General features: G+C 44.8%; 1 protein-coding gene across 2 annotated transcripts in view; it reads right to left on the bottom strand.

Annotated features, from left to right (window-relative positions):
• The window catches only part of frmd5a (FERM domain containing 5a), a gene marked incomplete at its 5' end in the record, with an annotated part of 60,669 nt that overhangs the window by 9,839 nt on the left and 25,750 nt on the right, over nt 1-25,080 (bottom strand). The window contains 3 exons of one of the 2 annotated variants that reach the window (XM_083973348.1): nt 1,630-1,708; nt 2,426-2,468; nt 4,469-4,573. In XM_083973348.1, the coding sequence (XP_083829474.1) occupies nt 1,630-1,708; nt 2,426-2,468; nt 4,469-4,573 (227 nt within the window). The remainder of the gene's footprint in view (nt 1-1,629; nt 1,709-2,425; nt 2,469-4,468; nt 4,574-25,080) is intronic. The other variant, XM_083973349.1, reaches the window with a different exon arrangement.

The raw sequence follows: 25,080 nt of genomic DNA, 5'->3' as shown, positions 1-25,080 counted from the left end.
AGACTCACCCGACCAATCGGCTCCGGAAGCATGAGATTTACTCTGAGACAACATCTGAAGCAAACAGCAGGAAGCTGATGATAATGATTACCATCATTATCATTATTGTTATCACTCTAATTATTAGAGGTAAGGTGAGGTCACCATGTCAGTGGGGTCGTTGGAAATCATGTCCTCCTAGTATTGAATAGGAAATAAAACCATTCCCTCTAAGGTTAATAGCACTTCCTGTGTGTGTGGAGACATGAATTAAAGAAGCTGCTTTAATTTCCTGTGCTGTTCGTTTTCCCAAACCCTGGCACATTGACATTATGTTAACACAAATTCTCCCCTATTTTCATATTACTTTTTTTTTTCTTGTGGATCTTCTCACTACTACAGTGAGTGGATTGCATACACACTGTCATACATGTAATATGCTCTGTTGTGGTGCACCAAAACACATCAGCAGTTGAGTCAGACCATTAGTTTTGAAAAGAGCATTTAAACAGTAGAAACGACACAAGACCAGAAAACATTTTTACACACATTGGTAAATTGGTGCATTGGAACTGTTTTCCATTAAGACATGTTATTAGTAAAACCTCTGTTATTTCTATAGTATGTAAATGATCAGACACAATAATGATAATAATAATAATAATAATAATAATAATAATAATACATGATACCTGCAGTATTTCTATGTTTTTTTATACAGCATTTACAGCATATACAACATACTGTCCCTTCCCAATAGAACAGGAGGGGGCCAAACACTGAATGAGCCCCATATGTGACTGTGATTATTTACCCTCCTTTCTGTTGCCAACACCAAGCTCTGCCCTCTCCACTCTCCTCATATATCACTCCCCCACCCACCCGACTCCCCCAGCCTTTCATTCTTCCTCCTTTCCCTTCCCACTCTCAATCAGCACCCTTTGCCCTCAATCTCCTCTGTCCGCCCTGTTCACTATGTACATCCTACATGTGGCGTGCATTTCATCTCATTACACCTCAGAGAGAGCGAGGAGACTCCTCGTCCCCCGTGGTCAGTGATGAATGCATCAGTAAACTATACATGCACTCATTCATCAGCCGGCTGCTCTCAGCAGTATCTGGAGGCAGTGTACACTCACCACTCTTCACTTTTAGTATTACATTTGCTTTTCTCTAAAATAACGAGAAATTATTCCAAGAACTGAGATGGGAAAAGAAAAATGTGAGTATTTAAACACAGTAGCATGTTGTTGTTGTTGTTGATCTTCTACCCATTAACTTTTGGAGACTTTGCTACTGGCGATGGTTTTTACAGTCCCCTGCTTCCTCTTGCAAACTGTGTTCTGTGTAATATTTATCATAATGTTTCAAGTACTCAAGCATTTTAATTATGAAAGCCCATGAATAATGTTTTAGAAAGAGACGTTTGCACTGCCGAACAATTCTGGAGCACAAACTGTACGGCAGAGAAAAAAAAACATCAAGCGTAGCTGCTTTTCACAGGTTTGTCAAACGATAGCATTCTCCCCATGAAAGTAACTGTCTTCCTTAATGTTTTAGTTTTATGCTGAGACAAAAGTAAGATACCTGTAGAGAAAAAAAAATAGAACCATTATCGCCTTATCTTTGAACTACAACAGGAGGTCATACCGTGTAATTTCCTCTTTCAGGGCAGCAGGTTCAGGAGGGTAGAACTTGACTCGCAGACACATGGTGAACGGAGGCTGAGCTGCAGGAAACAGACACCAAACATTTAAGACACGGACGGAAAACCTTTCATAGTAAGAGATCAGACACTCAACAGGAGACTGAAGGGGACAGCAGGACTCTTTTTTTACACTGAGATATGGTCAAATGTTATTCTGATGTCTGTTAGTTTGTACATCTTAAAGCTTATTTAGGCAGCAACTTGTCTGTCTTGATAGGGTGTTAAATACATTTAATTGAACTGAAAAACAATATTAAGTAGCATAAATCAGAGGCACACATGTACAACTACCTGAACATTTTTTTTTTTTTTAAGTATATATTTTTGGCTTTTTCATGCCTTTATTTGACAGCACAGTCGAGAGAGACAGGAAACGGGGAGGCAGAGAGAGGGGGAATGACACGCAGGAAAGGGCCGTCTGATGCGGGATTCGAACCGGGGCCGCCTGCACGAGGACCATAGCCTCAACACATGGGGCGCCCGCTCAACCCAGCGCGCCAGTCGGCGCCCCCAACTACCTGAACATTTTTGATTAAGCAAACATTTTCAGCATATTAATTTTGAAAATTGGATAGATCACTTGCATGATTAATTAGCTATTAATGCTCTCCACTCCCTTGTATATTATATGGACTCAAATAAATATAGTATTACCATTATGAGTGTAGACCTCATGTTGAGGTTGAATGATTTAAATTAAAGATTAAATAAAAATATACATGAGATCAGTGTACTTACATTTCATTTGCTTTGCAATGGATTTTGTGAACTCCAACCAGTGCTGCATTAGAAAGAAAAGCAGAAAAATGCAAGTAATTACATGTCAGAGTAACCCACACATCAAATTATTCAACTGACACTTGACAATTGATGGAAACCTGTTTGTGCTGCACGTGGTGTTACAATGGCACTGTTCCTTCACTGCAATATGACAAGGCTGCGCTGAAAATAAAGAATTTTCAGGGTTTTCTCTGTGTGAAATCTTCAAAGGCTTCAGGTGAATATTCAAACAGCTCTGTGGAGCTCTCTAGAGACAGAGCACGGAGGCTGATTAGACACCAGGTTTTGACTGAACAGTGAACTCGTTTTGCTGGTGGTAGGTAGGTACGTAAGCCTCACAGAGTCACAGAGTACAGCCTGATTCAGATTCTTCATTCTCTCTGTGAGCAGATCCTCTCTCCATCTTTCTTCAGGACTACCTTCACATCAACCCGACCCACCCACAGCAACAACCACTGAAATAGTCAGGAGTGACAGCATAGGAAATGCAGCATCAGCAGGACTTGGCTCTCGTCTGCAGGACAACATGATCTGCAGTGCAAACATGTGAATACTTCATGAATCAAGCAGTGCAATAACATGCCTCTCAGCAGAGGAGCCTGATGGAACAACCCTCACTCCGAAAGGCGGCGCGAAAAGGAGACACAACTATTCACTCTGGTCCACAGCCTCACTCCCAGTCTTCAACTGAAGTCAAACACAATCCATTTTTAAAATATAGCCAAGCCTGTCGTTTTTATATTGACAAAAAGCAACACAATCTGATCTATATGGAGTCATATTGGGTTCACATTCAGCCACTTCTACTTTTAAAATACTGGATGCAGTGGATATAACAAGACCATTTCCGACTCACTATTGTAATTTTAATTTCAAAGCGTGGCTTACATTAACTTTTCTTCAAACACCAGTGGGAACTGCCTGATTTTTTATTATGTACCACGCTCTACTTTCAGAGCCTATTTCTGTTTGTTAAAAGTTAAAAACAGTTCAACAGTATTGGAAACAACTTTCTTCACTTTTCTGCTTAGAATTAAATGAGACAATCAAAACTCATGTCTGCTGCTATGTCTCAATATATACTCACACTTGTTGCTTTGACGTCTTTAGTGTGTTCACACTGACAAGAATGGCAGTGCACTCAAAATGGTTAAAACATTGAGGGAACACCCTCATGGGGACCTGTCACCCTCAATGGTCGCCATCTTGGCTTTGTAGTAAAAGGGGAGGAACCCCCAGCATATTTTCAAAATGGTTATTCGGGAAGGAGGGCACAGCAGCATGAATGGTGCATAAAAGGTTCATGTTATAGTCAAATGAGCATAACAGCCAACAGGCAGGTGCAGTCACCGTTGTGATCGTGCACACTGGGACTCTCTGATTTGGTACAACACTATCCAGTTGAAATCCACATCCTACATTAGTGGGTATACTGTGAACACTGACTGAGTACTGAATGAAATATCCCATTTGAGACACAGCATTTGTAATACAGAGTTGGAGCCAGGAAGTGGTTTGCTTAGTTTAGCATTGACTGGAAGCCGGGGGAAACGACAAGCCTTAACACGCTACATCGCCTTTGTTTAATTGATGCAAAAAGAGCAAAATGCAAAAGCAACATTTTTGGTATTAGAGATAATTGTGTGGTTTAATGACTCCTTTTAATCTTTATGGTGTATATTGCGGTATTCCTTTAAGCCAAGACAAATTTACCGATTCACAGGAATGGTGTGAAGAATGCCCCATAAAACACACACAAATTAGAAACTTGTAACTGTGGTGCATTATAGTCCTCAACACACACACACAGTGATGACTCAGTTCAGTGCTTGTGAATCCTTCTGGCTGCATGATGTGGTGTACTATGATTTTTTTTCTTAAAAGGCTCCCTTGAAAGAATTTCTTTGTACTTATTATCTGAAAATGATAATGCACATAAGCATGCACTCAGAAACACAGTTTAGCTCACACCAACACACATGCACTCACTCACACACTTACCCGCTGTTTGTCTGGATCCACATATCTGATGCCAAAATAGTCTTTCTCCAGCAAATTGAGGTGGTGACAGATGAGGTCAAACAGATACTGTCCCTTTGCGTCCCGCTGCAACGGAAGAGAAGAAAAACAAAAAATTCACCAAGCTTGTCAGCAACACAATTCATGTTTGTGGACAAGAAAAAATTCAACAAAGAAAAGGCACCATCCCGAGTTTCAACATGACAAATAATTCCTGCTGGCAGAATATACTTCAGATTTCTTTATTTTAAACCCTGCCACAGATATCTCAGATTCATCCAATATTAATACACAGCCAGAGCCATCTGAGGTGTCTGGAATAAACCCCATCCAAAGCTAAAAGAAGAGCTCAAAGAGAGGATGGATTTAATATGCCGAGATCTGACTGAGGTTTTGCTAATTCTCTGCAGTCTGAACCTGACGAGGAAGCTCCACTTGAAGAAACATCCGTGTATATTGCAGCACAGAGAGAAGCCTGGGCATCCTCACTGTGTCAAATACATATCTGAAAGCCTCCTCCCTATTCACAACACTGTAGTCTGTGCAACATTGCTTAACATCCTAACTCAAACTGGAAAATTTGGATCGGACTGGAGCAGACTTTAAAGTAATCCAACAGCGACACATGATACCGTTGAAAACATCCCATAATATTCACTCTTGCTAAAGATGACAGGACAGAAACAAATTAAGACTTGCTCTGCTCCCTTTGGAATAGTGTTGTACACCTATGAGGGATGCAGATATAATTTGCATAAATACATTATGAGTGTTACTGCAGTGAGCCAGGCAGAGTAATAAGTGACAGACACAGCAAACAGACAACATCAGTGAGCTAACTGGCGAGGAGGAGCATTAAGCATTTAGGTGGGTAGATGTTTTCCTTGGAGCCTGGTGGAGACCAAAACAGAGGTAAAAGAAGAAGTACTTTATTGTACTGTCTGTTTTACTTCATCTGTCAATATTGTGTCTGATTCTATGTCTGTCTTGTTATACCTGTGTCTTGTAATTGTAATGAAATCTTTTCTATGTAAACTGCCAGAGGACAGCGGGTGAAAATTAGCTACTTGCTAACTCCGGTACATTTACGTTGGGCTTCTTCTTTTCTCTTCCTTAAAAAGAGAAAAGAGCTGATGTTATTAATGTACATTGTCCTTTTTAAATAAATAACTAAAATTAAATTAAAGAAGTAACAAATAGTGGCAACAGACATTTGGCTTCTTTGATGAGATTTTCTAAAAAAAATTATTTTCATTTTAGACTGTTTTACTCAACTTCTTATGCAGCTGCTCATGGTATTTATAGTAATATCTTAAATGATAAACTGTTTTATCTTTTTTTTTTTTACATTTACTGTAATACTAAAGGCAATATCCAGTGTCCATATCTAAATCACATGTGGGTTGCAGTCTGATGGCCACTGGCTCGGCCCTCATCATGACTCATGAGGAGGTCGGCTGAGGTCAAGGTTGGACAGCGCTGTTCCTGTGCTTATTTGCCCTGTGACGGCAGTAGAAGTGTCAGTGGCAGCACTCCGCCTCATATCATTACTCAGGCTGCAGATAACAGGCACTTCATTAGGACAATGGCCTGTCGATGCCGGGCTCGTCGCTTAACTGCCATGACTCTTGTGACCAAATGCCAATAGGAGCTTTGCTACTGGAGCTAACTGACCTTTCTGCAGCCAGACCGAGGGGCTTCATGGGTGCTCACCACTGTCACTTTGAGATTGTACTCTTGCAGTAACATGGCTAACCAATCTGATGTGCCTGCTAACTTACAGAGCCATGATAAAAATGGAGAAGCAAAGTACTTTGTGGCAGTAGGAAGTATTTCAGAGGGACCACATATATAATCATAAATAAAGCTAAAGTTTATCTTCTTTTTTTAAAGTTTAAGAAATAAAAGAAATGTAAAAACAATAAACAATAAAACTCAATTTCCCAAGCTGCATTAAAAAAAAAAAAAGCCATTTTATTGATTTATACATACACATAAAATAATTCGCAAATCCTGTAGAATTTTAATTAAGATGAAGATTTTCTAGTTTTCTGCTCTTAAAACCCAAAAGGGGCATATAACAGTGTAAAATGTGACTGTTCTAATCACCCAGCGATAGGGAGCTGTGGGGAGCAACAAAGCCAAACACAAATTAAAAATGGGTCTGTCTGGAGAGGACACACTGAGTCAGAAAGGACATCTGCTCCTTTGTTGCAAGGAAAGAGCAAGTTTGTTAGTATTCAACAGCATTCCCACCATCCGCCCTCCCCCTCCCCATTTTCTTGCTCCCCGGTGCCCCTATACCTCAGTCCCTGCCCCATATCGAGCACAGCTGCATTATCCCCCCCACCAGCCTTTCTAATTACAAGATCGAGGTGATTTGCAGGAGAGAAAGGATGTCCTGAAATGTCTAATTAATACTAATGAACCATTTCCTCGCATGGGCTGGCATCTCAATCTAGCCCAACAGGAGCCTCAGCAGATTTACTAAAGGGTTTTATTAGTCTGACCTGTGATGGAAAGAGTTGTCAAACAACCAGGTATATACAGTATATCCCCATACAACATTCAGTCCTGCTGCGTTGTATTTGTTGCAAACCCCTCTGACACCTCTGGTTTGTCCTACAGTAAGCAGGAGTGGCTTCCTTCTGATACCTGATTACAAAAATGTTAAACTTTGAAGAAAAGATGGAGTAAATTGGGAATATGCAAATGTAACTACTGTTACTGTTCAGTGGAAGACTGCCTGTGAAAAATGTCCCTGTTTTACGGAAAATATTGAAACAAAAAAAAATCTGAAACTGCATATCACATCAGGATTTTATTTTACTTCTGGAGAGACAATCCAAACTGAGCTCCAAATCAAAGGCAAATGTGATGTGAATTGATAAACCAAGGTTTCAGCTAAGAGCCAAAAGCTCATTTTTGCTCTTTTCTGGTTGCTTACCGAATCCCTCTTTTAAGCCTTTGTGAGCAAAAGCACTTTAATGCATTAATAAATGATTTTCGGATCAGTTACAAGCCATTACTACGAACACCTGCTTGACTGCCAGACAAATCTGTCTGCTGTTTATCTTCCTCCAGCATGACATTTGCTCGTGAATGTTTTTTTCAACCCAGGAATCAGGCTTTGTCAGGTTAGGATGGGAACCACTGCCTTAGCCATCAACCAATAACTCCTAAAAAAATTGGCTCACAATCACAATCATTATTAATTGATCTTTACACAGAGCTCATCTGAAACCACGTTTCATCATAAAGTCTTGGTCTATAAAAACAAACACAACAGAACCTATTGTGTTACCGTTTGCTCTTTTAGCCTGATATCAAACACATTCACTTTATGGACTTTCATGTAATTTGTTGAACCAATGTTGAAGATGCAGAATAGATAAAATGCTGAATGTATAACTTTTTTTAGATTTAAAAAAAAATGTATTTAGTAATCGATCTTTATGCGTGCCTAAAACAGTTTGTAACCAATTAATCAAAATATTGTGAACAATGTGTGGCTGGATCAGTCTGTGAACAACACTGACTCCACAACACAAGCTTCCTGAAACAAAATTGACAGACGTCTCAAAAAGGCACAAAAGAATTAAAGAGATCTTACTGACATGCCTGTAACTGAGAACAACACATTGGTTTTCCTATTTCCTAAAGAGCCCCCAGAGTGCAATGGGCACTTTCCTTTCAAATTAATCATTAAAATGGTCTCCATGTCAACTCAGGAGCACAGACCATTAATAAAAGATTGTATCACTTTATAGTGAGAGGGGTGGAAACACGATGTCAATGACTGTGGGGGACTCAGGACTGGATGTGTGTGTGTGATTTTCTGTGTGTGTGTGTGTGTGTGTGTCAGGCTAAAGGTACCAAGAGCCCTGAGGCGCTTTCTTTGGTTTCATAAGCAGATTGCTTTCTTTTGTCCCAGGAGGAGCGAGTGATTGCGCTGATTCTGTCTCTTCTTTGAGCTGCGGAGAGATCAAGTCATGACCCTGCCACTTCAGCGGGGGCCGAGAGCACACAAAACTACACCCACCACCAGCCTTCATGATCAATATGAAGCTCTCTATACAGTAAACCACAAAATACTGTCCGTCTCTCCAAGGTTACAAGCTGAAACGCTCTTCACAACTTCAAATGAATTAATTTGTTCTTTACACAATACAATTAACAGTTATTTATTTACTATCAAAATTCTGCAGCACAGCATGTGTCAGAGCAATATGTATTTTGGACTATTTTACTATAATAATTTAATGGAGGCTACAGCAATATTAGGCCCTAGTTGTCACTTTGTTTAATAAAAAAGGAAAAGAAATCAATTAATGCTACTAAAGCTGCTGAGGATCATCAGGAATTCATTCAGTGTAAATGTGTTAAATTGTGAAAAATAAGGGGAGAAAGTGCTGCTTGAATATGTCACAACAATGACAGACACAGCAGGAACTCATGATACAGGTGAGTGTCGACAACTAAGGAAATAGGCCAAGGTACACTGCTTTTAACAGACGAGCACTGACAAGCACCAGATGATCTTTTTATAATCCTCAACCAGCCGTCGGTGTATGACACGAAATCTGCGTTTTTGAAACACATGGCCAAAATCATTCAATTGTCAGCACAAGACTGCTATAATGAAATGCATTCATGAGCTCTACAGTGCCTAATGGGGTGGAGAGAAAAAACCTGAGTGAGACGGAACTGAAAGAGTTAAGTGTCTTTAATAGAAAACGTCCTCAGGCACTGCGCCACATGAAGCCAGCAGTTATCACACTCATCACCTGAGGAGGACGGTGTATGAATCCAGAGAGGAAATAACCAACATTATGCCTAAGTGAGCTCCACTGGTCAGTGGGAGTGTCTCAATCCTCATCTCACATCATATTATAGAATAAACTGGGCCCAGATATCTTAGAGAAATGGTGAAGCCAAATACTTCACAAGCTCTGAAGAAAATGACTTATCTCCCTAAGGTGTGGAACCAATTGATCTGCACATGGTCGGACACTTGGTGTCTTATTAGCGGCTCAATGGCAGCTCTTAAACGGGCTTATTAACTTATATACAGCCCCGGGCAGTCCAAGGAGACACAGGACATGTAATAGACAGTGACAGAATATCTCAAGAGTGATTAAAATGCTTCACACAGACTATTTTAAATCATCAATCATTGAATCTGCAGAGTAAAGACACAATGTCAGAGTGACGGCTGAGGGAACATATAGTGCAAAGAAAAACACAATTTAATTTACAAAGAATATACATTTCCTTTTTTTGGCAATTAGTTATTTCATACAAGATATGATGTGATGCAGTCATATAGAGTGTATACACAACGATGCTGTGAAGCAAAGAAACCATTTGCAGTTGAGTCCCAGTGAGCGAAAAAAGTGGGCCATCAAAACACGATGAGAATGTGTGAGGATTTGCCCCAGAAATGTGTGGAATCGAGAGAATATGAAAAGCAGAAAGCAAACTCTGGATAGAGTGATATGGATAATTGCTTTTAAAGCTTCTCAATGTTAGATAGTTTGAAAGGGTGAAATGTGAGTTGGCATTTAATGATTAAAAGAAGAATTCATGGGAGAGGAATGTTCTATTCAGCTAAATGCCAAAGCATCTCCTCCAGACCTTGCAAATAGGATTCATAATTGATATATTGAGCTGTAACCCTGCTTGACACCGCTGGCATGGCTCTTAACAAATCAGCAATGTCACGACTCACGACCAATGTTTTTGTGATTTTGTACACAAATAAAAGCAGAGAACAATCAATTCACAGCTTTGCTATATGGTTATCTTCTACTGTATCTTCTAGTGCTATTTCTCATGCTTGAAATACACTTATAATTTGGTACCATTTGATTTATCCAATATGTGATAAGCGGATTTGAAATACAATGCCCTTACAGTACATGACTTTGGTGAAGGGCTTTGTCAGCTAATGTTTTATCATAAGAAGAATGCTTATGCTTATCAAGAGACAAAAAAGGTGAAAACAGTGAAACTGTCATTAAGTCATGTAAGGAAAAGCTGAAAAACACCATACGCTCAATGTGTTACTTTAGTAGCAGCAGCAAAATGTCTCAGAGCTACTGTACTTGAAAATATTTTTAAGGCTAGCATTTCCAACTGCTCTATTTCTGCTGTTTCCAGACACATTAAAATACAGGCATATTGCAAAGCTATGTCAAGCTAAACAGTTACACATGTTTAAAAACAAGAGCAAGAGTCTGCAGCCATGCTAACAACTCCATTAGGCTGCACTTACGCCTGCTAACATGCTACAGTAACATACTTACGTCAGCATACTATTTTCCATGTTCATTATTGTAGCTAGTTGGCATGATAATGCTTACTAATTAGCATTTAACACAAAGTGCAAGCCCACAAGTAATTGATTACTTTTGCTCTCAATAGTTGGCCAATAGTTAGAAATGGAAACCTCATGGTGGCGCCACTAGGGGTGTAAAGCTCTTTCTTTGATAAACTGAATAAGGTTGTCAGTCTTTAGAGGACTCAAGCCTGCAAGTATACTTTGTGTCATTCTGCATTCAGTGCTGTCCATAAAAGACATAAATTACTGCAGGGTCACACAAAGGATGAACCCTCGCCACCTGAAAAGTGTGAGGAGATGTGCGTTTGATGGAGAGTTGTTTGTGACAAGTGCCTAAATGATTCTGTGCCTTCCTGCAGGCACAGGGAAATTAATATGTTTCTCGATGAGGATTTCTGAGTCATTAGTTCTTCAGCCCACCAGTGATGGATTTCGTTGCCAGCCTAGTTCTAATAGCTTTTCTGTCACATCTCTCAGCTTCAAATACAGCTGAGCATTATGGGTACAACTATTTCAAAATATACCCTGTGTAGGAAATGTTTCCAAGCAGAGCTAGGTTTTAAGTGAGAGTGAAAAAAAAAACAGGCATATCATCTTAAGTTGATCTTTTCCTAGCCATATCTTCGGTTAGTAGCCTATATTTTTGGGAGCTTGGAGTTGTTCCCCTCTGCACAACAGTTGGGTTTTCTTTCTAAAAAAGTGTGACAAATACCTCCCAAACAAAATGAGCAGCACAATTGGTGTCATGCTTGGGATTAGCATATAAACAATGCTTCATTTTTTGGCATTTGCACAGCTCTGGTGGTGATGCGCCAGTCTGGTCTCCCCCAGTGCAGTGAGAGGCTGCCGGGTGATGAATCAGTGTCGCTAATTCAGACTGTATTACCCCCTTCAGACCAGACATTTACTCTCACGCATGCACTGTTAACCTATGCGTTACACCAAAACGGGGCAGTCTTACAGTATGCAATATTATCATAACTATATCTAGATTTTGCCCAAAGGCATAACACATTGTATGAGACTTGCTGGCAAAGACCCATTCACACACTGACTAATGTCTGTTGTCTATCAGCGCAGTAGCTATAAGCAGTGCACTATTGGATTTCTTGGCAGGGGCAGCTTTTCGTGCCTCTGAGCCTTCAGTGTTTTTTATCCATTTCATAAATGGCTCTTCAGAACATTAGACCTTAACAAGAACTATTCCCAAGCAGGTTCATTTGGAGAACTTAAAAGCTGCACTACATAGTCTACTAATTGGTCTCAGGCTATAATGTTTATAGTGTGTCTCAGCCATGGGCTTTTTAAAACAAAGCAGCAACTAGTTCCCTGAGCTGTATCCTCATCCACTTTGCCAAAGCTAACTCCCCCTCCAGAGAAGGCAGCTGGAGCTTACCAGGCAGTCTCCACCACTGGCCCTTTCTTTTCAAGTCCTCCATCTCGAAAATGCATGGACACCCACCGTGTCTAATTGTTCCACTACCACAGCACCTTCTGCTTGGGTATGGTTATAACAAGTGATACTGTGCTGATAATGCGAGACCCCTCTCTGTGAGGTACACACCCACTGGTTTCATCTCACAAATCCCCCTGTGCCTGTACGCTGATGAACTCTGACGGGCTCCTCAAGTAAGACTTTTATCTGCACTTTTAGGACTCTCAGTTTTCTCCCCGTTTATCTCATTTAAGGGTTTACTTGCAAAACTGTCCTTTTTTGCTTCTGCTTACAGAATCTGCTGACACAAACAACACAGCTGGTTTAAGCATAATGTATCTCCTTCAACTGCTGCCGTCAGATCTTTAGGACTGCATGAGACAGAGGGCAAGAAGAAAAATGGTTTCTGGGAAGGGAAAGAATTCACTCAGACACAGTTATCATTTTACTGTCAATTGTAATTTCCCTTCTGAATTCTTCATCTTTTTTCTATTATTACTGAAGAGGGATATTTCCCAGCCGCAGCCTCTCCTATTTTTGTCAAGTGGGCTGATTGAATGTGAAATCACAGGAGAAAACATCAGCTGGGAATGGCCCCTTTGTCATTTTACCTGTACATCTGACAGATCTAATAGATTCACAGCTACATGTTAAAAATATTGCATTTTTATAATTAGAACAGAAAAGTGAATTACTTTTCCCAGCAGTAGACATTTACTGTATATATGTAACATACAGGACGAACCATTTTGTTTTGTATGATGCGTTTGGATACCTGCGAAGGATTGTTCTGCACTTCAGAATCATCACTTGGGCTGCAGTGAGGAACCGGCCTCAGGGCTTCGTCGGTGTGGAGAACTTTGTTGCTGAGATTCACTCCTCCTGTGTCACCTCAGGTTAGTCTAACGTGAGACTAGCTTGTCCAAATCGGTCACCTCGTCTACGAGCCTACAACCAGCGTTGACCGGAGAGGTGATGACAGGCACGCCGTCTAGTCTGGTGTGTTTAATAAGTGGCTTCAGAAGAGCATAATGGAGTTAAGAGTTTATGTCTTGTTTCATAGGAGGTGTGGGGAATGCAAATAAGGATACGAAAAAAATATCCAGAATCCAAATATCCACTTGTAATGAAGTATTTTGTATGTAATGTTTGCTAAAAGAGAAGAACCAACAAAACTAAAAAGGTTGACTGACATCTGTGGACAGGGGCTCTGCTATGTATCCGTCCTCAGAGTCTCAGGTACAAACCTGCTGATCACTGCCACAATGACAGACGAGTCTCTGCATAGTGAGAGCCTCTTTCCGTGCTGCATAATTGAGTAAATTAACATCCAGGTAATATAAAGACTATACATCGGATGTGGAGTGGAATTTGATATGTATCAATAAGTCTAGTGTAGAAGCTCCTGCAGAAAGCCTCTCCAAATTTCCTACTTTCAGACGAGCAGAGGCAGCAGATAGGACTGTACAGTACTTTGACAGATGGCTACAAACCAAAAAGCTGCATTGTGTTAGTATCCACTGCTGGCTCAATTCCAAAGCTCAAAGAGGCTCCATTATTTGACAAGGCAACACCAGTAACCTGCACATGTGCCAACAGGGCACGGAGTGATAAGATTGCTGCTGTGAAGTCCGAGGCAACACCAATTAGAGTGAGCTAGAAAAGGGAAAAGCAGCAGGATCTTTTTGAGTAAATTCAAGCTTCACTGTAAGTAAGAGGAAACTATCTATTTCCAGTGCTGATTAAGTCACTTCTACATTGAATAATGTCAGCTTGACATACGCTCTGGTTTTTCTGTTTGACTTTGACAATAAGTGGGCCCAAACTGGAGTCGATCTTACTGTTGAAATCTTTTCTATATTCTAGTTATATCAAGCTGACTGTAACACACAGCTCTGTGGTATGGATAAAACGATGGTATGTGCCTGTTAATAGATATATTAATTGGAAACAATCGTCTATTTTGGCTAATTCAACTAATTAAAAAACCTGAGTCAAAGTAATTGCGTACATCATCACACTGATCATAAAAAAAGTCATAAAAATCCATAAAGCGCCTGTTCAGTGTCTTGCAACATTACCCTGATGGACAAATTTACATACGGTTATTTCTCAGAGTAGATCGTCATATCGCCCACCTGTATAATTCAACATCAAAGTTCCCTGGTTACACATAGACATTTTAATTTGCTAGCTGACTGGATACAACCAATATGACAACAAAACATGGAAGCGCTACGCTGTAAAATCCAGGATCTTTGCCTTCACCAAGATACCTGAATCTTTTGACGAATCTTTAATCCAATGTCCCACAATGAGGCTATTAAATAGTGCTTCTTTGCAAACTGCATCCAGTTGCCCTCTCACGGTGGCTGAATTTCACTCAGTGTACCCTTAGTGCTTACAATGACATCCCACATATTTTGTGGCTGTGTCTGACTCCAGCATGCCAGGGGCAGTGACTGTGCTGTGAATCAGATTCTGTTACCTCTTCAGAGTAAAGCACTTCTGCTGTACTACAAAATGTAACGATAGCTACCACAGTGGTTGTATACTTGGCAGACTTATTGTAACGTACGGGTAACTAAATATCTGGGCTTGTACGTGCTATAGGAGCCATACTTGTGTGACTGGAAGACAAGCAAGTCAAACAGGCGATTGACTGGTGGAGAAATGCTGAGCGCCATCGCTCAGAATTAGCACCCTTTGGCTGAGTTAAATGTCTCATGCTGAGCAGAGGGGCCCTCTGTGGTACCACTTCACCCTCTCCATTGTCTCCAGAGCCCCGGGAAAGATCACTTTCCAGTGGTGAATCCAGCCATAAAAATGCGGAAAGCTGTTTGGCCCCGGAGACTGGCTGCCTGTGCACACAGGCGTGAAAGGCCCACCACTGTCCCTGTGTGTCAACACACTAATGGAGGCCCAAGGGAGACGCAATCTTGTCAATACATGATTCAGAGAAACAAGGTTCTTGTAGAATGCCAGTCTGCGTAGTTGTGACAAGGGTAAATGTGGCCATGGGTGGGTCATCGGACTTGCTGCTGCCCCTAAATGATGCCCTGCATGGCTGGAGTGAAAACTGACTCAGTTCAGTGAAGAGGAACACTTTAACACAGAGAGATTATAGAGCTGAGGATGTTATTTCAGGAATGAGTGGCTGATAAAGCTGGCTGTAAGATTTTAATACTCACTCGAAAAGTTTTTCTACATACTGTTCTGTCGTGCAGATGTGGTTGTTGAGGTTGCGCTGTTGGTTAGAGATAGTATGCAATTTATGTGATTTAACATTAATTGATTAATCAAGAAATTCAATGGTCAAAACAATCAGTAAATAATTTCAACTGAGATGAGGTTCATGTCTGTGCAATATGTAATATAACATTTGGTTCGTTTGATTCAAAAATAGCTACACATTCATACAGAGTATTACAAATGATTCGAGGACTTAAACATACCAACACTCCCTAAAGGCCATTACAATCAGGCGCTGGACTAATCTTCAGAAGATGGGGACTCCTATTAAAGCCAACTAATCCACAGATCCACTACAATGGGGGGAAATTAGGAAATGATATCATTGGTGGCAGACAATTGGATCGCCAAGAGGGGAACAAAGAGCCACTGAGCTCTACAGTGCCCTATATAAGTGAGCTGTCTTTGAAAACTCCCAGAGGATGCAGTAGTGCCTATACTTCGGACGACAAAAAGCCATTTCGCCTCGTCAAACCCACTGTTATTATGACAATTTCAATTTCTCACCCAACATATATTTAAAACAGACACTTTAAAAGCACATGTTTTAAAGGGAGGGAAAAGCCTTTTTTTTAAGTCTTTTGAACGCTCCTGATATGTAAAACCCCGTTGTGTTTGGTTGAATTTGATGTGGTGCTTTACATGGCAGTTACACACTCCGAACTGTCCCGAGGTGGTTATTGAGTTAGACTGAGGGCACAGCTGCTCTCCTCTCACTTCTCAGCATCTTATAGCAACAATAATGAGCACAATCATTTCTTTGAAATTGTGTTATTTTCCTTGATTACTCGGTGTGACAGCCGTGAAGAGTTTAACCGTGAAGGCGAGGGTGGCTGTTGTCTGTGACCCACTGTGCTGTACTTGGCAACCAAACAGCGAGGCGGGACAAGCTCAAAAGTGCTGTTGAGATGTTGGCTGGGGATTTGGAGTGACAGCTTATTTGAGAGATTTACTGTGGTGTCACTTAGGAAGCTTCAAGGAGGAGGTTCCCTGTTGCCTAATCCTCAGCGCTGTTAGAGCCTAATTGAACAGACTGGAAATATTTTCTGAGATCAATGGTATAATGAGGCCAAAGTAAACAAAGGGGTCTTGCTTTGAAAACAACTGTGAGTACTAACTCCCATCACCCCAACGTGATATCATCAAGTAGTTTGATTTGTCCCACCAACAGTCCAAAACCTACACCGATATTCAGTCGACGATCACATAGGCCTAAAAAGAGCAGCAAAAACTCACCTTTGACATGGAGAATGTGGGCTTTCTGACTTAAAGAAAATCTCTTAACATAAAACTGATATCAATATATTTGCAAATCTTTATGTCTGTGTGGAGATTTCCTATTTTTCAGACATGTTAGTTGTCTCCGGCTATTTTACATTGTTGGGAGTTAATAGCGCCCTCTAGCGGCGGCATTACACCTAGTGTTTCTTCTTCGGTGGTTATCATTACTGTGACTCGGTTTGACCGGTGAAGCTGAGCTGGTGAGTTGATGTGCATAAAGTAATGTAACTTATGTTAAATATCATAAATATGGCCATTAAGGTAGTAATGTTTATATATTTGTGTTTTACAGTTGATTACCTGCTACTGCTGATAATACTGCTACTGCGGCTGCTATTGCTGCAATACAGTTGCTACTGACGGCATGATCACTGTTTAAGTGCCAAAAGAAAAGCATGTGTGGAGTTGCTAATGAAGAAATAAACAAGTGAAAAGACAGAGATTGTGTCGGAGCTGAGTGTGACACTGTTTCGCCGGTCAAGCACACCCCGTGCGGTGGGATTTATTAGGTTAACACAGTTAGGTTAATAAAAAACCGTACAGTAATCAACACTAAGCCAACCCCGTGACGGAGAAGCGGAGGTCGGACAGTGTCAACAACAGCAAGCTACAGGAGGCTAGCGTGCGGACGAGACCCGGCGGAGCTTCGCGGCCGATCGACGGAGCTTCGGACCCGGTCCCGGCCCTCAGGAGAGGAGTTCGTATGTTCTGTGACTGTGCTTGAGTGACTTTCATTGTGACTGTTTAGCGCGACGGCATAGGATAAGCCGATCGCCGCAAATTAGCTGTTAGCACGCTAGTTAGCCGCTAAGCTAACGGCTAAGCTAACGGAAGTGGATCGGCGCCATCTTGGTCCAGGTACGGCCGGCCGGAAGTGCGTCATCAAAACAAACAAAGAGTGAAAGAGAGAGGGTCATTAAAGCATGGCGGACTGTGGTGAATTAAAGAAGAAGCGTTCCTATGCACAAGGGGCTTTTACCAGGAAGGCAAATGCCATTGAGTTTAACATGGAACTTTTGAATGAACATGACCTCAAACTTGAACTGAAAGCGCTCAAGGGAAGTTATGAAGAGATCTGTAATAGCAGTTTTGATTACATTGCTGTTATGGAAGAAGAGGATGCAAGTGGATTCGACATGGATGTAGCTGAGGTGAAGAAAAGGCTGCATGAATGCCGCGCAAAGTATCAAGACACAGAGGTGAAGGTAAAAAAGACATTGTGGTCCCGCTGTGCATCGGGTCAATTTGGCAGTTTAAAGGCGGACCTCAAAGAAGTGTTTGGCCAAGCCGAAGCGCTCCTTTCAGGCCACTTGACCCATGACCAGTATGAGCTGGTGCACACAGCATTAGAGAGCAGAGTCGAAGCTCTGGAGGAGTTTGTGCGAGAATGGGACCGCTACGTCCCGAACAAGGAGGTAGATGACATGCGGGTCTGCCTCAAAGACTATAAGGAGAGGAGAAAAATGACTATAGTTGCACTGACTAACTACATGCACCAAGGCAAAAGGTCAGCGCATGGCGACCTTGGTGTCCTGGCAAGCGGTCAAGAGGACGTTGACGTCGGAGACGATGGTCAAGGTGGTGTGGACGGTGGAGGAACGTCCACCGCTGATAAACCAAGTGCGCCTCCGGACGGTGGCGGGGACAGCGGCACAGCGCAGGATGATGGAGTGCAAGGTGCAGGTGCAGGCCCAGCCACCAACCCAACCGCTGCTGTGACTGGCAGTGCACTAGATGGTAATGTGGACCTTCTTGATGGGGCACAAGGCACGGGCCCCCCGTCGGGGTCTCCCCAAGCGCCACCACAGAGACATCCACCACAGTGGTCCTTGAACCCAACATTTAACCCCGGCTTCTCTAGCACACCGCGACAGCAGCGAGGAGCGCATGCTGTGCTACCGGACAGTGTTGGGACAGGACGGAGCATGTCTGCTACCTCTCAGGGGTTAATCGGGCCCAGGATTGCGCTCGCACCCCTAAGCCTACCGAAGTTCTCTGGAGATAGGAGAAGCTATTGGAGATGGAAGAGTAACTGGGGGACTCTTCAGGCATTAGCTGAACCCACAGGCTCCCCTGAGTGTAGGCTCTTCCACCTGCTGGACAGTATCGCTGATGCAGTAAAGCGCGAACTCAGGCTGTCTCATTGCCGTACCGCGGAGGAGGTCTTCCGGGTTTTGGAGGACTGTTATGGGGACATGTCGCAGATAGCGGACGACATCGTACTGGAGTTGCAGGACTTACCAGCTGTGCGCAACAACCAACCAAGGGAGGCTTTGCAGTTGATCCAAGCGGTGGAAAGAGCGCTGTTGGACCTTATAGACTTGGGTTGTGAGGACGCCATAAAAAACCAGTTGGTGATCCGGTCACTTGAGAGTAAGCTGCCGGAAAGTATGAAGGAAAGGTGGCTTTTGTACCGATGTGATGCGGCCAGCAACGTCAACCCACGGAACCGGTTCGACAAACTATGGCAGTTCCTGAGAGATCAGAAGACGGTTCTGGTGCAACTGGAGCAGTTACAGATCACCAGACGACCAAACTCTGCCAGAGCGGGTGAACCAAGCCCCCGTGAGAAGCCAAAGGAAAGGCTGGGGGATCGAAGGCAGGAAAGGCGTTCATTTACCAAGGCCACGGCAAGCGAGGCGAGAGAGGAATCATCGCGAGATTCTTGCGGTATGTGTGGCGAAGAGGGACATACTGGACGTCTATACCGCTGTAAGACGTTTAAGAAGGCTAATCCAGCAGAGCGCAGGGCTCAAGTAAAAAAGACCAAAGCCTGCCCCAAATGCCTGGATCTCCATGGGAGGGACAGTCCCTGCAATAAAAACTTTCTGTGTCGCAACGACGAATGTAAAAGAGGCGACGCCCCTCCAGATCACCACTTCTTCCTGTGCCTCAAATCACCAGCCAAAAGGGACACTGCTAGGGCGGAGACCAAGTGGGAAAAGAGGAGAGAACCCCGTGGCCCGACCGAAGAACAAGAGACTTTGTTTGCTAGCCTAGGTCTGACTCCGGAGCAGCTGGAGGCTGTTCGTAAGGCCTGCACAAATAAAGTGTCCTCAACAGTATGTGCTGGCAAAGATTTCGTGGACGAGAGTGGACCCAAAGAACACCCAGTCCTCATGATGTTGGTTGAGGTCACGACCAAGAGAGGAGACTGGGTCGGAGCCCTCATCGACCTAGCCTCTGATACGAACTATATCACTCACCAAGCAGCAGAGAGGCTTGGATTGGCAGGTGAGCCAATTACGCTGGTCGTGTATGGTGTAGGTGGTATGGAGGCTAGGGTTGAGACAAAGAGGTACTGTGTGAGCATAAAAGTAGCCACAAAAAGGGGAACATGGCGCCTCCATGAGATGCTCTGCTATGGACTAGAGGAGATCGCCAGAATGGACCATGCAGTGGACTCGGAGCGCCTGGAGAAATTCTTCCCTGGTGTTATCAAACCAGGGGAGCTAACCCGCCCCGAGAAAGTTGAGTTACTTATCAGTACCCGGGAAGGTCGCCTTGCCCCCCAGCGGATGATGAGGTGCGGCGATCTGGTGTTGTGGGACGGTCCACTCGGAAAGACCGTCAGTGGCGTGCACCCGGACCTTTTTGAGGACATTGAGGTGACTGCGCGCCACTCATCGACCCACTTCGCATGTTCCATGAGAGCGGAGTCCAGGAGAGTCGAGGTTCACCAAAACTACCACCCCGAGCTAAAGAGCAGCGTGGAAGTCGGAACCACGGCTGCGTGCAATGCTGAGGTCGTCAAGTGGCTGCAGTGGGACAGCATTGGAGCCGCCTGTGACCCTATGTGCGGTGGTTGTCGGTGTGGAAAGTGCGCCCCTGGGGGGAAGGAGATGTCTCTCGCTGACGAGCGCGAGTTAGAGATCATCAGGGGAGGTCTGACCTTCAAATTGAGCGACCACCACAGCGATAAGCCCCACTGGGACGCCAGGTACCCCTGGAAAGAGAACCCTGCTACCCTGCCGAACAACCGCGAAGCTGTCAAGGCAGCGTTCCTGAAATCGGAGAAGCGCCTCGAGAGGGATCCGAAGTGGAAGGAGGCTTACGCGAGGCAGGTGCACGACATGGTAGCCAGGGGGGCTGCAATCAAGCTTTCCAGGGCTGCGATGGACAGTTGGAACGGAGCTGTGTGGTGGGTGAACCACCTGACAGCACCCAACCCACACTCCGTCTCCACTCCTGTGAGACTAGTCTGGGACAGCAGCCGGGAATTCAGGGGTGTTAGCCTGAATAGCATCCTGCTGAAGGGTCCAGACGTCTTGAACCCCATCCGCGCGGTTCTGCTCCGTTTCCGGGAGGGGGAGCACGCGGCGGTTGGAGATGTATCCAAGATGTACAACTCGGTGTGGTTGGAGGATCAGGAGGTGCATGTCCATCGCTTCCTGTGGAGGGACTCTCCGGCTGATGACATCGAGGATTACGCCGTGGTACGGGTGAACATGGGCGATAAGCCGGCTGGCTGTATTGCCCAGGTGGCCATGAGGGAGACCGCCCATCTGCCCCAGTTTGCCGACAAAGTGGATGAGAGACATGTCATCGTGGACAACGCCTACGTGGATGACGTTCTGGTGTCCCACAATGACCCCCGGAGACTGAGCGAGATCCTTCAGGGGGTTGAGGCCATCCTTGCAACCGGCGGATTTTACCTGAAGCCATGGGTGCGGTCTGGCCACAGTGGGAGGAAAGGTGGTGTTCCCATCAAGACTGAAACGATCGTGTTGCCCAACCAGTTGCGCGACGAGGACAACAAGGCCCTGGGAGTGGGTTACCACGTGGGGGAGGACAAACTTTTCCTCATGGTGGCTGTCAATTTCTCCACAAGGAAGAAAAAGATGCGCACCGAGCTCGACCTCACCGTGGAGGACATAGAGGAGAAGACACCGGATCCTCTTACCCGTCGTATGTTGCTGAGCCAGGTAGCCGGGCTTTACGACCCCCTTGGTCTGGCGACGCCCCTGAAACAGAAGGGCGTCATTCTTGTCAGGAGGGCCTTTCAAGAGGCCGGGACATTGACCAAGGATACGTGGGACAAGCCACTGTCTGATGAGCTGCGCGGGAAGGCGATCGAGCTCTTCAAAGAGTTTGCCCAGCTGAGCACCATCACATTCCCCAGGAGTATTACCCCTACCGGCTGGCTGGGTAAACCCTGGGGGATTACATTCTCCGATGGGAGCTGTGACTCTTATGGGGCGGTTCTGTACCTGCGCTGGGAGACTTCAGGAGGTGTTGTGACTCGGCTCGTGGAGTCAAAGGCTAAATTGACCCCCCTCGACCAGAAGGGCGACGCTGTTAAAGCGGAGATCTGCGGAGCCGTCTTTGCCGCCCGCCTGAAAGGTTACATACTGAAGCACGGGCGGTTGGAAGTGAGCAGGTGGTACCACTTCGTCGACAGCCAGACTGTGTTGGGAGCCATCCAGCGGGAAAGTTATGGGTTCCAAACTTTCTTCGCTAACCGTGTTGGTAAAATCCAAAAGGCCGGACCTGTGACGGATTGGTGGTGGGTCCCCGGTCAGTACAACGTGGCCGATCTTGTCACAAGAGGGTGTTCCCCTGAGCAGCTTGATGGTGACTCCCTGTGGCAGAGAGGTCCCGAGTTCCTGGCCAGAGCAGTGGAGGAGTGGCCCATGAAGTCTGCTGCAGAGGTGGCCTCCGGTACCAGGGAGGTTGTGAGTAAGCTCCAAAGGAAAGCTTTCTCTGCCATCATTACAAGGGCTCAGGCAAAGAAGTTGTCTGCTTCAGACGGTCCTACCGGTGTGGACGCCATGGTCGAGGACGGGGCGATCACATGGCCTCCTACGGTTGATGACAGGGGATCCACGCCAGGTGCTGCTGCAGGGTCTTCTACAACAGCATCTAGCGCCTGCAGAATGAAGAGGTTTTGGGGCTCGGCTGTTGTAGGACAGATGGATCTTTCAAGGTTTGCTACGCTAACCAAGCTCTGGGGTGCTGTCGGATACATCCGCAGAGCCATTCACTCCTGGTTACTCGGTAGGAATCAAACCGGCGAGCGAGAACAGTGGGAGGCAGTACTCACAGTCCAGGAGCGAGAAGAGGCATTCAAGGACTTATGTCTCGCTGCCCAGACAGGAGTGACCTTCCCCACGACGACGCTCAACCGTCTGGTTGTGAACAAGGACTGTGCAACGGGACTCTTGTTGTGCCACGGCCGGATTCAGTCCGTTGATAAGGAGGGACCTGGGGTCCCGCTGATCCCCTACAAGGAGCGGATCAGCACCCTTCTTGCTGAAGAAGCCCACCGTGTCAACCATGAAGGCGTTGCCGGTACCCTCCTTCGGATGAGGAAAAGAGCCTGGGTGGTGCAAGGCCCTAGAGTTGCTCGCAAAGTAATTGACTCGTGTCTTCACTGTCGGAAGTGCAGAGCCAAGTTATGCTCTCAAGTAATGAGTGATCTTCCTTCTGTGCGCACCGGGCCAGCAGCTCCTTTTGAGTACACAACGCTGGACCTGTTCGGTCCATACACAGTCAGGGACGGTGTGAGGCGGCGCACGAGGAAGAAGGTCTGGGGCGTTGTCTTCAGTTGTATGGCCTCAAGAGCGATCCATGCGGATCTGGTTGAGGACCTATCGACAGAGGGCTTTCTCAAAACTTATCAGCGTTTCACCGCCCTAAGAGGTCATCCCCGAAAGCTCTGGTCCGACCAGGGCACCAACTTCGTGGGGGCCAGGCCTGTGCTGGAGGATCTCTACAGCTTCCTGGCAGGTATCGACAAGGAGGAAGTCCAAAGGAGAGCAGTTGTGACTGGAACTGACTGGGTGTGGGAGTTTAGCCCAGCGGACTCACCGCATCGGAACGGGGCAGCGGAGGCAGCTGTCCGCGTGTTGAAGAGGTCGTTGAGCAGTGTTGGTGAGGAGGGCGACTTGACCATCCTGGAGTTTCAAACCCTCCTCTACCTGGCTGCCAACCTTTCCAATGAGAGGCCGATCGGAGCCAGAGCACAGGTTCAGGAAGAGACTGTGGACGTTGTGACACCGAACTCGTTGCTGTTGGGTCGAGCGGGGCCCAGAGGTGACACTCAGGGTTTTGAATTCCCTACCTACCCGTTCAGTCGTCTGCGAGCAGCCCAGGTGGAGGTGGACAAGTTTTGGAGACGTTGGAGCCAGTTGGCAGGGCCTCACCTGTTCATACGGCAAAAGTGGCATACTCCAGCCAGGAATGTCACCGTCGGAGACCTGGTATGGGTTGCAGACCAAAACGCCCTCCGAGGTCGATTCAGGCTGGGTCGTGTTGAGGAGGCACGTCCAGATGATAAAGGTGTTGTCCGAGACGTCAAGGTGAGGATTTGCCATAGTCTTCCTATCAGCCTGTCCCAAGCCAGGAAGGACAAGGAGCCGTGTCCTTCCACAATACTGCACAGGGACGTCAGAAGACTGGTGGTGTTGCTACCAGTAGAGGAGCAAGGGGAGGCTTAGCTTACTCCCCTAAGTACTTGAAACTGTGGACACTTGAATGAAAGACTCAGACCAAATCTGTGTCATTGGACAGTTATGTTTCTTTATTTGTCAATTGAGAAGTTGCACATATTCTGTGTAATTACATTGTTGTATTAATAATGGTTATTGTGGCCTACTTGGTCAGAGACAAGTAGCCCAAGTGGGAGGTGTGTGGAGATTTCCTATTTTTCAGACATGTTAGTTGTCTCCGGCTATTTTACATTGTTGGGAGTTAATAGCGCCCTCTAGCGGCGGCATTACACCTAGTGTTTCTTCTTCGGTGGTTATCATTACTGTGACTCGGTTTGACCGGTGAAGCTGAGCTGGTGAGTTGATGTGCATAAAGTAATGTAACTTATGTTAAATATCATAAATATGGCCATTAAGGTAGTAATGTTTATATATTTGTGTTTTACAGTTGATTACCTGCTACTGCTGATAATACTGCTACTGCGGCTGCTATTGCTGCAATACAGTTGCTACTGACGGCATGATCACTGTTTAAGTGCCAAAAGAAAAGCATGTGTGGAGTTGCTAATGAAGAAATAAACAAGTGAAAAGACAGAGATTGTGTCAGAGCTGAGTGTGACACTGTTTCGCCGGTCAAGCACACCCCGTGCGGTGGGATTTATTAGGTTAACACAGTTAGGTTAATAAAAAACCGTACAATGTCGATCAACTAACCGATTAGTCAAATAATCTTTTCAGCTTTTCCTCACTTTTACAGATCTGAGCTGCAGAAATTAATTTAAGACACAGATCTTTTAAGCCCACTGAGAAGTAAAGAAAGGAAACTTAAACCAGAGAATGAATCAGTCTGATG

Source organism: Trachurus trachurus, assembly GCF_905171665.1.
Source record: "Trachurus trachurus genome assembly, chromosome: 6".
NCBI lineage: Eukaryota > Metazoa > Chordata > Actinopteri > Carangiformes > Carangidae > Trachurus > Trachurus trachurus.
Note: the sequence above shows the minus strand (reverse complement) of the source record. Positions and strands in the feature narration are given on the sequence as shown.